General features: G+C 48.3%; 1 protein-coding gene across 1 annotated transcript in view; it reads left to right on the forward strand.

Annotated features, from left to right (window-relative positions):
* SPON1 (spondin 1) overlaps nucleotides 1–15272 on the forward strand; it is a 276658-nt gene that overhangs the window by 246401 nt on the left and 14985 nt on the right. Inside the window, exons 7-8 of the mRNA XM_060018539.1 lie at nucleotides 7321–7385; nucleotides 14947–15148. Of these exons, the coding sequence (XP_059874522.1) occupies nucleotides 7321–7385; nucleotides 14947–15148 (267 nt within the window). The remainder of the gene's footprint in view (nucleotides 1–7320; nucleotides 7386–14946; nucleotides 15149–15272) is intronic.

Genomic DNA, 15272 nt, shown 5'->3' on the forward strand with positions numbered 1-15272 from the left:
TTTACCCAGCTGTGGCTCCATCCTGCGCTGTGGAGTCCTGGTGGCCTGGGGCTCAGAAGGACGCCAGCCCCTTCCTCAGCACAGCCTGTCATTCAAACAGCAAAGATCGATCAAGCACGTTCTAAACACTGATAGTACAGCAGTGAGTGAGCAAAACAGACAAAAGCCTTTGCCCGCGTGGAATGCCTATTCCAGCAGGGGGAGATCAATGATAAAAAGAAAGCAAAGTACATAGTATGTCGGATGGGGACAAATGTTACGGGGAAACAATAACCAGATAAAGTAGTGCGGGTGTGCCAGGTCGAGGAAGGGGCAGGGAATTGCTCTTTTGCACAGTGTGGTCAGCAGAGGCCTCACTGAGCAGGTGACATTTGAGCAAAGACCTGGAGGAGACAGAGGAATGCATGCTCTGGTGTCTGGGAGGACAGCACCCCAGGCTCAGGGGGCAGCAAGTGCTAAGTGTGCCTGGCACGTCTGAGGAGAAGACATCCAGGGCGGCTGGGAGCAAAGTGAGCAAGGGGGAGAGAAGTTAGGGATGAAGCTAGTGAGGTAACGGGGGGCAGAGCAGATCATGAAGGGCCAAGGGGGCCATGGCGAGGTCCCCATTGGCTGTGCGGTGTGATGCCATTAGAGGATTTTGACCAGAGGGATGGCATGATGTGGCTGCTGTGTGAGAAGGAGCCTGGAGGAGGGCGAGGGAAGAGGCAGAGAGACCGGCCAGGAAGCAGTTGCAATAATCTAGGCAAACGATGATGGTGGCTTGGACCAAGATGGTGCTGAAGACACAGGGAGGATACAGTTCAGGCCCTGTTCTAATGATGGTGACAGACAGTGGTTGGCTCATAAATACATTTTAGAAGTGGAGTTGATAGATGTGCTGAAGGATCCAAGGTGGAGTATGAGAGAGAGAAACATCAAGGATGAGAAACTAGAAGGACAGCATGGCCATTTCATGGAGTGGGAAGAATGAGAGAGGCCAGGTTTGGGGAGGAGACGATCAGGAGTTTGGTTTCAGACATGTTGAGTTTGAGATACCAATTCGACATCCAGATGAAAGTGTTAAGACCGTTAACGTACAGGCTGGAGTTCAGAGGCGGGCTTGAGGTGAAGATGACAATTTAGGAGTCATCGGTGTATGCGCAGCTTGTATTTTAAGGCATGGGACAAGAGGAAATCGCCAAGGCAGTGTGAATAGAAAAGAGCAGAGCACCAAGGGCTTGCGTACAGGGGCACTCCAATGTTTGGAGGAAGATGAAGTGGGTCAGCAAGGGAGACTGAAGAAGAATGAGGTGAGGAGAAAATTAAGAGGCGGCGAGTGCCAGAGCCAGGCGGAAAGTGATTCAAGGCAGAGGGAGTGACCAGCTGCATTAAATGGTCCGGAAGCTAAGAGCTGGGCGCTGACCATTGGCACAGAGAGAGGTGAGTCTCAGTTACTACGTCTGGGAAAGGAGGACCATTTGCTGCCTGCCTCAGAGGGCTACGGTGCAGCCCACTTGAGACCACGGGCAAACTGTAGAGCACCACTAAATGTGAGCTGTTTTTATTTCTGACCAGAGGCTGTTGAAATGAGGGGAGGCATCCTGGGCACAATTGATGTTAAAGATGCTTAATCTCCATCATCGCCTCATAAAGTGTCTCATTTCCTGCTGCTCGTCACCAGGACACTCACCGAGGGATGAAAAAGTCCCCTTCCGAGGTGGAAGCCATCAGGGCTGATATTTTTTATGGGTGGTCAGTGGGAATTCTGGGAAACGGTAGGAGCAAATAATGGAACCAGACACTGCTCACTGGGGTCTTTACACAGGATGACAGGTGCTGCCCTTCCAGAGGGAATTGGGTGACCCTGTGCCTCAAAGCAAGGGCTCCTTGGAGAAAACTGTCAGCCAGGGGCAGCCGTGGTCTTGCTGAAAAACAAGCAAAATAGGGGAGGGACAAGAGGGAGATGGAGAAGAAGAATCGTCAGGGAAAGTGGAAAGAGCATGAGCTCTGGGGTCAGACACATCTGTATTGGAACCATGGTTACTGCGCAGTCTTCACAAGGCACTTGACCTCTTTGACCCTCAGTTTCCTCATCTGCAAAACGAAATGGCAGCTATTCCCAAGGTTTTCCTGAGAAACAAGCTGATAAATGGGGAAATGCACGGTGGGGTGGGGGGTCTCTGTGTGCACACACATGGATCACTGCCCCTGCATTTAGTGTCATCGGCTTGCCTTCTCTTTAGTAGCAGCAGTTTCTCTCCAATTCAAGGACCCTGTGCTCCCCCCTCTTTATCAAAACCAGTTCTCAGGACAGCATTACCATTAGCAGTATCGTGAACACTGTATGATAATCCCCCCGGCATGGCTGTAATATTCAGAACTCAGGGTAGGCTAGGACACGCCCTGAAGGACAGCGGAAGCACGGGTTGGGGAGGGGTGGGGCCCAACCTTTCAGGAGACCCCTCCCTCCTGTCCCACGGCTTACCCTCCCAGCCCCCTCCACCTGGGTTCACAGGCTGACAAACGTGGTCTCCAGACTGAGGTTTAAACTCTAGACATGCCGTTTGACTAACGGTGTAACTAATTTCGCCAAAGAAATGTATTGCTGAGGATTAAAAAGTATATACCGACCTTTCAGACGCCTCGTAAGGATTTAATCAGATACTATATATAAGGTAATTAGCAAGGTGCCCAGCACATGAAAACAGTGGATTGTTGCTGCTGTTGTTTCAACTTGTTTTGATTCCTTCCCCTCATGGATTGCATCTCATTTCTCTCCTTGGGGGGCAGGAGGCAAGTTGGCTGGGCTGACTCCCAGACTGCTGGTCTGGGGCAGGACGTGCTATGAAGCTCAGCTTCAGTGCCACGCGGAGCAAAAGGGGCCTTCGGATGAAGAAACAGGTTGTGGTTCAGGACTGCGAGACAAAGGCGAAAGCTCAAGAGCCAGGAAGGTGCAGGAACAGAGAAGAGGCGAGAAGCAAGGCAGGGAGGAGGGGACAGACTGCCTGTTGCCGTGAGCACAGCTGAGATGCCGGAGCTCTCCTGCCTTGGGAGCTGGCTCTGGGGGGGCATGGGAGGGTCAGTGTGGGGTAAGGATGTTCAGACACCAGCCCTCACCCGGCCCCCCAGACTCACATTCTGCCCCTCTGCTCTGCTTAGACGTGACATCTCCTGATATCCATGTGATTTCTGCCCCTGACCTGTCCCAGACTTGTTTCCACTCCACAGGAGTCCTCCTTCCTCTGGACCTGACCTCAGCCCATGGCCTGATTTAGTAGGCTGTGCAATTTTCATTTGCTACCTGAGGAAGTCTGAGTACAGTTGTAACATCTTCACAATATGTTTACCAAAAGCAAAATGGAAGAACTCATCCCCGGGAAGACGGACATGAGTACCCTGTAGTTTCTTGGAGGTTTTTTATTTTAATTGGCATATCTCTGGGAAAGTGCTAACGTCATGCAAACAAGGCGTGAACTGAGTGCCCTGAAATACTTTGAAAACAGTCCTATGGGAGATGGATGGATAAGGGCTTTAAGGATCTTGAAAGATCCTTTCTGGGCTTTAGAGACTTGTTAAAACAGATTTTCATTTAAGTCTGAAGGTTGGGTTGCTTACTCTGAATTTAAATTCTTCAGTCTTCAGAATGTGAAGTACCTGGAACCCCAGTGCCCCCATCCAAAGCTCACCCGGCTACATTAACCTTTAAATAAGGGGACATCCTCCTGAGGCCTTGTGGCTTTGTTGATGCCACTGTGTGCTCCATTCTCTGCACTCAGGCAGTACAAATCCCATCTTGGCCTGAATGTGAATAAGAATAAGAGTAGTAGCTAGTATTGATGCTGATACAGGCACGGTTATTAGCACGTTACTTGAATTATGTCATTTTGTCCCCCTAATAACACCATGTGGTAGATATACTTTTTAACCCTATTTCAGAGATGAAAAAGCTAGGGGCAGTCAGAGACTTGCCAAAGGACACAGAGCTGGTCACGGTGCGGTCAGGATTTGAAATCAGGTGTGACTCTAGGGCTTAGGCTCTCAACCATGCTACTTTCCTGCCTGCTGGATTAGTAAAGACGAAAAAGATTGATAGTATCCAGTGTGCCCAAAGTTGTAAAGACATAGGCACATACACATTCTTGCTGAAGTACCAACTGGTACAGACATTTGGAGGACAATCTGGTAGGCACTACCAAAATTGTCAATTTGCTTCATCGTTTGATCATTCCTGGAAGTCTATGACACGGGAACGTGTAAACAAAGAAATATGTACACAAGTGTTCATTATAGCATCATTTATATCAACAATTAAATATCCAGCAATAATGCCAGTTAAATAAGAGAACGTGCACGCTATGGAATTCTACACATACATCAACAAATGGTGTGGCTTTGCTTTTTCACCAATTGACTGAGTATCCACGGCACTTGGATATGGCCATGAACAAGCCAGACCCTCTCCAATCCTATAGAGCTTTGGTTCTACTAGAGAATTTTGATGCTTCAAGAAAAATGTTTAGTTTTTTAAATATATTTTCCAGAATGTTCCTGTGTTATTTCATTGGCTACCATAAAAGATCACAACAAGGAACTGTCGATCATGCAGATGGTGCGTAACCTTGAGATGAAACAGTTTACAGGAAGAAGTTGTTCTAGTGCCTGCAGACGTGGAACCACCATCCTTGGAGCCTCCATGGCTCTAAAAAATACAGATGGAATGCCAGCACCACAAACACTAGTGGAGGGCCCCAACAATTTCTGTTGAGTTATATGCTGCAAAAGCAAAATCAATGTCATTAGTTGGGACTTGAAAACCAAGATTTAATTGTAATACAAGGTGCATCTGCAGGGCCAGCTAACTTGGTGGCCCCCTTAACTCCACCCACATTGATTTTATTTTCTAGTAAAGTATTTCTTCAAGGGCAAAAGGACTGTCTTCAGACAGTACCTCATTACTTGGATCTCATACTTGGATTTCTTTTTTTCTAAGTCTTGACCTGGCTTACCCTAATTTGAAGATCTCTAACACTTTAAAAATCAAGAAAAGGGGAGTTATATTGGCATAGGTACTGACATGGAAAGTTTCCCATGATATGATAGTAAGGGGAAAATGTAAAAATCGTGGTGCAGAATAAGATATTCAATACGATGCAGTTTTTGTGGGAAAAGCTCTATATAATGTATGTGCGCACACACACATAATACCTAAGTATAGTAAAAGGTCTGGAAGGATATGTACTGAACTGTAACACTCTGGAGAAGGAGGTGGGAGAAGCCAGGGTGCATGCTAAAGCAGAATGCTCAACATTTACGTTGTGTGCTTCTGTGATGCTAAATTTTTCCACAAAAAGCATGTATTATTCTGAAATTAAAAATCAAAGAAAAAAGCTAGCTGATGCGGGCCACGTAGGCAAAACTCAGGGATTAAGAAATCACCCTGGAAGTTGTGGGGAGCTGTTGCAGGGTTTAGGCGGGCAATAGGTATGGTCAGGTTTGCAGCAATGTCAAGGGTGGACTGGGGAAAAGCGAGAAGATACTAGAGCCCGGGGCCACTGGTGAGGAGACTGTGTAGGACTCGAGATAGTAAGGCTGTGAATGCAGTGGATCTTGGGGCCCAACGGCTGTGAGGGGTAAGAGATGGAGGAATGCAGGCAGCTGGTGGATGTGCCCGACGGGGTCCACTGAGGAAGAGCAGTGCTCTAGGGGCAGATGAAGAACTCGTTGTGGGACATGGAACGTATGAGCTAAGTACAGGAAACCCAGGTCACAGGAGACCAGCTCGAGTCTTACATGTGACTTCATGTCAGGCAGCTTCTCTCAGTCACTCAGCAGATGCGTATTAGGAGTGAGTCAGGGATACAGTCTCAACAAATAAAAAAATCTCCCATGAGAAATGTAAAGCGCTCTGTTGGGACTTGGAAACGCTCTCCCTGCAGACATGTGAGCTGGGGGGTGTCTGTGCATCCACAGATTCTTTCCTGTGATCAAAAGGGGGAACCCCCAAGGAAGCCTGAGCTCAGAGCAGGCTGCGAGCGTCTTGGGGGATGGGGTGCTCTGTGGGCCTCACTTCTACCCTCGCCCCACCAGGACCATCAGTAGGTGCCCAGGCCAAGCAGGGTCTGGCTAAGCTCCTGTCCCCTCTGAGCTCCCCACCCTGCTCCAGCAACCCATTCCCCGGCTGCAGACGAGGTGCTCCAGACCAGGGGCTTTTTCTAATCTTGCGGCCTGAGCCTGGAGGCACCTCTGACCTCCTCCTTGCATGGGATTTTCTGGGCAAGGTACCCACCAACTAAGGAGAAGTTCATCGATTCATCCCAAATATATGCTAGGTACCTACTGCCAGGAACAAGTCTAAGGACTGGGGCAGAGCTGTGGGCCATCCAAGCCAGTCTCTGCCCTTCGGGAACTCAGAAACCTGTTCATTCGGCAACAGAGCTCTTGCTGCCCCTGCTGGTGACATCCTGGGCTTTTCCGTGCAGCATGGACAGTGGTGTCTGAGCACTGCTGGGCCCCGGCCCCGGGGAAGGGGAGCTCCAGGACCAGCTGAATCCACTCTGGGGAAACCCCAGCCAAAAGTGAATTTGGACCTGTGGAAGCTTAAGCCTTGAAAAGCCTATGGTAGCCCTCAGCCCCAATGTGTAATTGAAAATAAAAACCCAAACAAATCTCGAAGGAAAGTTAAGCAAGATTAACAAAATTCTGATTTTTCCCCATGATGGTGACTTAAGGCTTTCCTTCTAAATGTTAATTATCAAATTCTTCCTCAAAAAATTCTTTTAGGTCCCCAGGCTTTAAGGGTGCCCTACACACTGTCCAAAGCAAACTAGAGCAGGATTACATGAGTGGCCCAGGAGTGTGGGCCCCAGGCTTCATCTTGCCCTCCTTGTTCCAAGGGAGTCTGATCCAGTATGTGAGTCTCGACAGCAGGAGAGGCCTCGGGGGTGACAACCCTTGGGGTCAGATGGTGGCTGCAGTGTGGCTGGAGCAGGCCCCAGTGGAAGCCTGGACACAGCATGACCTGCCCTCCAGGCTGGACATGATGGTGCAGGTCTGGCCATCCCAGGGGGAGGGCAAGTTAAAGCCTGGCTCCTGTGGAGAAGGGTCTGCGCTGGAACCCTGAAGTGTGGCTCAGTGGGCCCCTCGGTGTCCAGCACACACCAGGCACCCTGGACGCAGCCCCACCTCCTGGGACTGCCGAGACTCCAGGGCTCTTCACCCGGGGGCAGGTAGAGTCTCAGCAGCAGGTAATGGCATGGGGGGTGGACAGCGTCACTATGTCAGAACCCTCGTGCTCCCTGAGCCCAGCTCTCCTCACTAAATACCTGTGGTCCTTTTTTACAGAGCGATGAGGTCCTCACTGTCATCAAAGCCAAAGCTCAGTGGCCAGCCTGGCAGCCTCTCAACGTGTAAGTAGCAACAGGGCCCTGTCCAGCCCCCGGCCTGGCCTTGTACGTGGAGCCACCCGCCTCCTGGCCGCCGCATGCCAGTCATGTCGTAAAAGTCAGCACTGCCTCTCAGGTGGCTGAGCAGGTGAGGTGCACTGCTCATGCGTGCAGTACCAAGCGCCCCTACCTCCTCGGGGAATGCAGGCTTGGTCTCTGTGTCCCCCATGGCTTTAACATTGCAGAGGACCCCACTCAGACACTGGAGGTGTTGAGAACACGGTTAACTATAAAGCTTTGAAAATCAGGGGGAGAATTCTAAACTGAGATATAAAATTGAGGGTCACCAAGGAATGGGAGACAATCAACACCAAGGACATGGTTGAGAGACAGCTTGAGAATGAGAGTCAAGGGCTTGGGACTGAGTCCCGAGGAGCTCCAACATCTAATGCTGAGGAGGAGTTGCCTGCATAGGAAGCAAAATGGAATAGCAAGGAGATTGGGGAAGGAAGCTTGGTAACAGGGAAGCCAAGGGAAGAAAGCATTCAAGAAGGATAGCTGTGTCCAGGGCAGCTGAGAGATCAAGGAAGACCAGAGTTGCACGATGCCAGTTGGATTGATCAACATGAAGATCATCAGTGACCTTATTAGGAATCCTTTCTGCTGAGTTATGGGGGGAGGGTAAACAGCCTGCAGCAGGGTGAAATGTGAACAGAAAGTGAGGTTATGGAGTCAGTGAGTACAGACAACTCTTCTGTGAAGTTTGATGTGAAAGAAGAGAGACTGGACAGTAGCTCCAAGAGGATGAAAGAGTCAATGGAGCTTTTTTTTTTTTTCTGAAGATTTGAAAAAAATATCTGGGGACACCTTCCCACCCTTCACCCATCCCTCAGATATCTTGAGACCCCAGTGGAACAGAATTCATCCATGGCAAACAATCAGATTTCCCAAATTCCCAAAGCCTCTCCACTGAGTGCTATCAGCTTGTTAAGGGAAAGGAATTTTCCTTTGGTTTTCCCATACCCCAGTCTCCCCTTTCCTCTTCCAAATCTCATTAGGAAGTCAAATTAGGAAGCCTACATGCAGCCAAGTTTTGTTTTGCAGAAACAGCCCTGCCCCTCCTTGTGAGCCTGCTCTATTGAGGTTAATGGGATTCCAGCCTCCCTCAGGCCAGTGGAAAGCCAGGGTGACCTACTTTGTGAGGTCCTGCCCAGAGAAACTGACTTGTTTTTCAATGATCTTCCATCTTTATCCCCAGGACCACTTCTCAAAGGACAGCCATGAATGAACAAATTAGCTGCTGACTTGTTTAGCTCAATAAATCAAGTTGTGGCTCCAAAAGCCCAGAGTACAGGTAGAGACAGGAAAGACAAATTCGGAGCAAAAGCCACATCCTCCACAAGTTCTTCCGGCGCCTGAGTAGAAAATGCCCAGGGTTCCTGCAAATCAATGCTGAATTTCCACCACTCAGTTAGTTCCTCCAGTTAAGTCTGACTGTTAGGAATTACTGGAACTTTTAAAAATAAATTTTATTCCTTTCCTTATGATGAATCCTCTAAAGGACTGTAGTCTCCTTAATTATTCCCAGCCATTCTGATTAATTAACCTTTGTTTAGACAGATCTGTTTGTGAGACAGATGAGAGGCAGGTGAAATAGAGACATGGTCACCCTTTCCAGAAATCATGCCTCTGGAGGGGCTGTGCCCCCTTAATCATCCCAGCCATGGTTCCCAGGGGGCCAGAGGCATCTTTCTGTCAAACCAGGGCTGGAAGTTTCAGGGTGCTCCTGGTCTCCTGTAGAACCTGCTCAGGTCCGTTGATGTCCCCAGGACTATAGAGGAAGACTTGCCTTGGACTAGAGAACGCAGAAGTCTAACAGGCCAGATGGACTCGGAGCCCTAGATGCCTCCAGGTTATAAACAGAGTTGTCCAAGGCGGAGACCTCTCGGAAACCTTCCTCCAGCCACACAGACTTCAGCCTAGTGAATGGCTCTAGCACCGCCTAGTGTCGAGATTGAGTTTCTGCAACTTTGAAAGCTCTTTATTGAGGATGATTTGAAACGAACAGGAGGGACAGAACTCAGCATATGAATGACCTGAGTCTCACAGATATGGATCTGTAACTTAGAATGGTATAGTAAGTCTCTAGAAGGACCATAAAAATCCTTTATTGCCTCTTTTCTTTCGTCGTGTTTTGAAAGCTTTGTTTAGAAAAGCGGAGTGAGAAGGAAATCAACATTTACCAAGTCCTTTTATGGTGCCAGTCACGATGATAAGCCATTTCCTCACTAAAAGCCCTGGGGTGGGTCTGAGGATGCTCCCATTTTGCAGATTAGTAATTGTAAAGGGAGACGAGGTCAAAGCTGCTGTCACATAGCTAATAAGTGACTGAACCAGGGCTCAAATCCAGCTGTCTCTTCCAGTCCCCTTTGTTCTCTCCCACATCACGCTGCCTCTCTGAATGAAAAAAGGCACAAGATATCTCTGTGTCTTCATTTGGTTTTCATTTTTCTGGTATGAATTGTCTGTTCATAACTTTCCTTTACCTATTGGGATTGTGGTGGTTTTTGTTGGTTTTTTTTTTTTTTTTACAGATTTGGACTAGCTCTGTACATACTATAGATATTAACATTTGTCAGTCAAACTAGAGGGATACATTTTTGCTAACATGTCATTTTTCCTTTCTAATTCAACACTGTTGTTTCCATTATGCAGATGTTTTTAGTTGGTATATAATTCAATGACTTTTGTGATTGCTTTTATTGTTTCAAAGCTGAGAAAATTAACGTTTCTCTAACAGATCAAAAACTTGACTTTTTTTCCCTATGATCTGGTTGTTTTTTACTTAACTCTGAGTTTTTGCTGTTTGGGGGGATGTGTGTGTGTGTGTGTGTGTGTGTGTGAGTGTGTGTGATATTACGTGTGAATACCGTATTTTTTTAAACTGCAATTAAGTTAGCCCAACCCCACTTGTTGCATGATCTTTCCTCTCCCCCTCAATTTTATATGAGTCCTTATCTAAAGTTTCTGGAATCTTCAGCCTGTGCCACTGATCTTTATTTCTATCTTATCCTGGATATTACACCATTTTCATTATCATACGTTATAGTACATTGTTATATGGTATGGCCAGATCAATTCTCTTTGCCAGAAAAGTGATAAAAATTTAAATCTGAGATAGAAAAATAAGATCAAATTAATAAAATGCTTTATATGGGAAGACATGGCATATAAGAAAGGCATGAATAAGAATTTTTATTATGGTTTGGACAAATTAAAGAATTCCAGTCATAGCTAGCATTTCCTAAAGAAAACTCACATATATTCTTATCCATTTCATTATTTTAAATAGCATTTTTATTATAGAAGTAATAAATACTTTGAGGTAATTTTAAAATTAGGTCTGAAGGCCAAAGGAAGTGTTAAGAGCTCCATATTCATTTCCTAGATTAACTCATTTATTTCAACAAATACTTGAGGAGAATCTAAAGCATGCCAAATTCTAAGCCAGGCACCGGGATATAGCTGTAAACAGGACAAAAATGGTCCCTGTTCTTTTGGAAACTAACAGGGAAGATGGAAATTAAACAAGGAACTCCAAGGAAAGAGTGAGTTCAACATGCTCTGGGAAGGTACACCAGGGGTCCTAAGCAATTAGAGGTGAGGGCAGGAAACATTTCCTCCCCTGAAGCTGGGGGGCCTGAGGATGAATTTTCCAGTCAAGGGTACGAGAAAAGAGCAGCACGTAACTGAACATGTTATAAAATCGTTCCCAGGCTTTTACAGCCAAATTTACCATATCACCCAACCTAAGGTCAGGCGTTTTGTGCAGGGATCAGCTGCCCCAAATTTTCTACCCCTTGAAACACTTACCAAGGTCTGGGGGATAACCTCACTCAGGTTACAGATTTGGCCAAAATGCATTAGCAGAAAATGATTTGTGTAAGCCTTGTAAAACACAGGACGTTCTCAGATGGTTACATCCTTCAGCTGGGCAGAGTAGCAGGGTGGTGTGTTGGATGGGGGTTGGTTTCGTTTCTCCAGCTGTTAGAGCTGGTTTAGTCCTCTTAGGTTGTCATGATGAATAGCTTCATCCATGGGGTACAGGATATGAAAGACCACCAGACCCACAACCATATGCTCAGGGAGACGGGCAGGTAACAGGTGTAGTGGTTGGTCTCTATGGCAACGGAAGAGAAGCCTTCCTCCAAGGCACTGCTGGACTCCCGAGGGGTCCAGAGCCAAGCAGCCCCGCTCTGCCCACACGCCCGTGCTCTCTGCCAGGCAGTTACTGGAAGGCAGACCCCAGACGGTGTCCTGTTAATCCCTAGGTGAGCAATGCTGCAGCTCCCCAGACTGCAATTGTTGTAGAAGCCAGGTCTTTAAAGAAGCTGCTAAAAGCAATGACCTACATGCCAGAAACTGCATGCATGGGAAAAGGAAATGAAATCCCCCAATTTGTACCTAACTAAATAGCAGACTATGTAAGTGTGGGACTTTAGCAGTTTATAAAGGCCTCCTAACATATCATCTGAGCCTCACAGCAACACGGCAGGAGGGTAATGTCAGATGAGGAAATTGAGACTGGAAGAGGATGAGTGAGAGTTACTTGCCCAAGATCTAGTAAGTAGTGGAGCTCAAGTCATCCTACATCTACTTGTTCAGCTGGCCCACTGGAAACCTGGTATTGGGATATGGCTGTGAAACAGGTTTTTGCCCTCAAAGGGCTCCTAGTCTAGTGGGGGAGACCAAACAGTGAGGAAGAGATTACAATCGAAGGGTACAGCTCAGAGACCTACACAGAGTGTGTGGAAATACAGACCAAAGGCAGTGGTCTCAGTGCAGGGGATCAGAAAGGCTCCTGGATGAGGTGACTCATGACCTGAGGCTTGGAAGATGAGTAGACCAGTGATTCTCAAATATGAGGCACATTAGAATCACCTGGAGGGATTATTAAAACAAAATGCTGGGTCCTACCCCCAGTCTGTAAGTAAATCTGGGGTGAGGCCCAATAATTTGCATTTCCAACAAGTTCCCAGAGGACGCCGATGTTTCTGGTCCAACGACCACACTTCGAAGGCCGCTGAAGGAGAGCCTTCCCAGCAGATGCACGTGCACGTGGGTCCTGATGCCAAAGCCAGGTTCAGGCCGGGCTCTTCCTCCACTCAGGTTCCAGAACCTACACTGGCATCAGGCTGAAGTGAGAAGTGCTTTCAGGAAGGCCTCCCTCCCCTTGCCTCTCTTTTCTGATCTCCATATGACCCTTCAGTGCTGCTTTAGTCAGTAACAGTAATACAGTAAGTCCCCTACATACGAATGAGTTCCGTTCCTGTGTTCTAAAGTCCAGTTTGTTCATAAGTCCAACAAAGTTAGCCTAGGTACCCAACTAACACAATCGGCTATATAGTACTGTACTGTAATAGGTTTATAATAGTTTTCAGACAAATAATACATAAAAAACAAACAAAAAAATAAAGAAAACATTTTTAATCTTATAGTACAGTACCTTGAAAAGTACAGTAGTACAGTACAACAGCTGGCATACAGGGACTGGCATCGAGTGAACAGGCAAGGAGAGTTACTGCCTGGAGGAGGGAGAGGAGGTGGGAGATGGCAGAGCTGAAGGATCGTCAGCAATAGGAGACGGAGGGCGAGCTGCAGTTTCACTCACACCTGACGCTAATGGAATGCACATTCGCATCTTTGAAAGTTCGCAACTTAAAGGTTCATATGTTGGGGACTTACTGTAGAATAACTGGTCAGGTGCCAGACACTGAGCTAAGTACTGGATGCGAGTTCTGTCATTAAATGCTAACAGTAACCCTTTGGGGTAGGAGTTATGGGGATCCCCATTCTGTAGATTTGGATACTGAGGCACAGAAAGGTTTAGTCATTTGTCCAAGGATACGCAGCTCTAAGAGGTGGTATGGGATGGTGCACACCCAGGCTTCCCGCCTTCTCTGCTTGTTGCCCGATCCCATCCGGCCTGCCCAAGGGGCCCAGTTCCACAGGGCCCAAGCAAGCCTGGAGTCATCGCTTTCTGGGGACAGATGAGGGCAGCCGGAAGCAGCTGGTCCCAACAGACAGGCACAGAGACTCCCAAACAACTGCCAACCGGACTGAACAGACGCGTTGGTCCCCAGCTAAGGATTCCCCATGATGGGCAGCCTGGGCGGAGAGTCAGGCAGAGCCGTCTTCATGCCTCAGCCTCACCAGCTGCGTCTCAAAGTTTATTAACTTCTATACGCTTTCTTCTTTACAAAATGAGATGATAATTCTAACCCCCACAGGAGTATCATGAAGAGAAAATAAAATAACGCAGGTAATGCCACCAGGTGTGGCTGACTGTAGCTCTCCCACCACGCCTCTCAGTGGGCTGCTGCCGCTGATCCCATACAGCTCTGGCCACTCCTAGGACCTTGTCTTAGCAACACGAGGACACAGAGGTTGAAGAACTGCCTCTCACAGCTTGGGGGCCGTCAGCCAAAGGTGTCTGGCTCTACAGCTGGGTCCCTGCTCGCCTACTGGAGGAAACGGCCAAGGAACCAGCTGTGAGGCGATGGGTGAGCTCTGCTGCCAGGGCGGGGCGTTGCTCTGAGCAGCCTCTGGGGGCACAGGAGGCAGCAGGCTGGGCAGATAATCCCTCTGATGGCACAGTGTTGCTCTAGAGAGTGACGTGGGGCTGGGGGTGGCGGGGACTTAGAAACTGCTGACGAAAAGAACTTGGACCTTGAATTTAAGATTGACTTCGGTTGTGGTCTCCGTTCTGCCACTTCACTTTGTGACTCTAGACAAGTTACATCACATAACCCTTCTGAGCCTCAGTGTCCTCATCCATAAATTGGAGTCAATAATCCTTACCCCAGGTCTGCTCTGAGGCATCTGGGAAAATGTATAAGGAAAGGCTTGGGGCATCATTAAGCAGTTTTGTCACTTCCGATACGGCTGGGCGCACAGGTAGCCCGTAGTATTTGTTCATTCGCTTATTCAGAAACATTGGCTTAGCATCTACGATGTGCCAGGCACTGGAAATAAAGCCGTGAAGAAGGCAAACAGAACCCCTGCTTTCCCAGAGCTTACGCTCCAGTGAGAAATGAGAGTCAGTAAACAGCTAAACAAATAAATAAGAAAACACAAAATAACAGTAAGTGCTGAAGACACATTAAAAATGGATAGCATGGGCTTCCCTGGTGGCGCGGTGGTTGAGAGTCCGCCTGCCGATGCAGGGGACACGGGTTCGTGCCCCGGTCCGGGAAGATCCTACACGCCGTGGAGTGGCTGGGCCCGTGGGCCATGGCCGCTGAGCCTGCGCGTCCGGAGCCTGTGCTCCGCAACGGGAGAGGCCACAACAGTGGGAGGCCCGCGTACCACAAAAAAAAAGGATAGTGTGGTAGCATATGGTTTCCACATGTGGCCAATGGATGGGCTTGGAGAGAGAAACCAGTAATAGCCAAAGGCAGAGACGAGTGGGAGAATCCCCCTTCTTTCTCTCCCTCTCATCCTTTAGCCATCGTCTGGCCAAATGTCCCTCAGAGCATGCACCCCCAGGGCCCCAAAGGTAAAGGTCTCTGTATTTGGTTTCCAGGAGAGCAGCACCCTCGGCTGAATTTTCAGTGGACAGGACACGCCACTTAATGTCCTTCCTGACCATGATGGGCCCCAGTCCCGACTGGAACGTGGGCCTGTCCGCAGAGGATCTGTGCACCAAAGAGTGCGGCTGGGTCCAGAAAGTGGTGCAGGACCTGATTCCCTGGGACGCTGGCACTGACAGTGGGGTGACCTATGAGGTACGTGTGCGCCTGGAGTGGTGAGTGACAAACCTTCCCGAGCGTCTGCTCCTTGTCTGGCCCTGTTCTGGATGCCCTGGCCATGGAGGTGAGTCTGGCCCAGGCTCTGTACCAGATGAACTCA

This window comes from Delphinus delphis, chromosome 8 (genome assembly GCF_949987515.2).
Source record: "Delphinus delphis chromosome 8, mDelDel1.2, whole genome shotgun sequence".
In the NCBI taxonomy this organism is placed as follows: domain Eukaryota; kingdom Metazoa; phylum Chordata; class Mammalia; order Artiodactyla; family Delphinidae; genus Delphinus; species Delphinus delphis.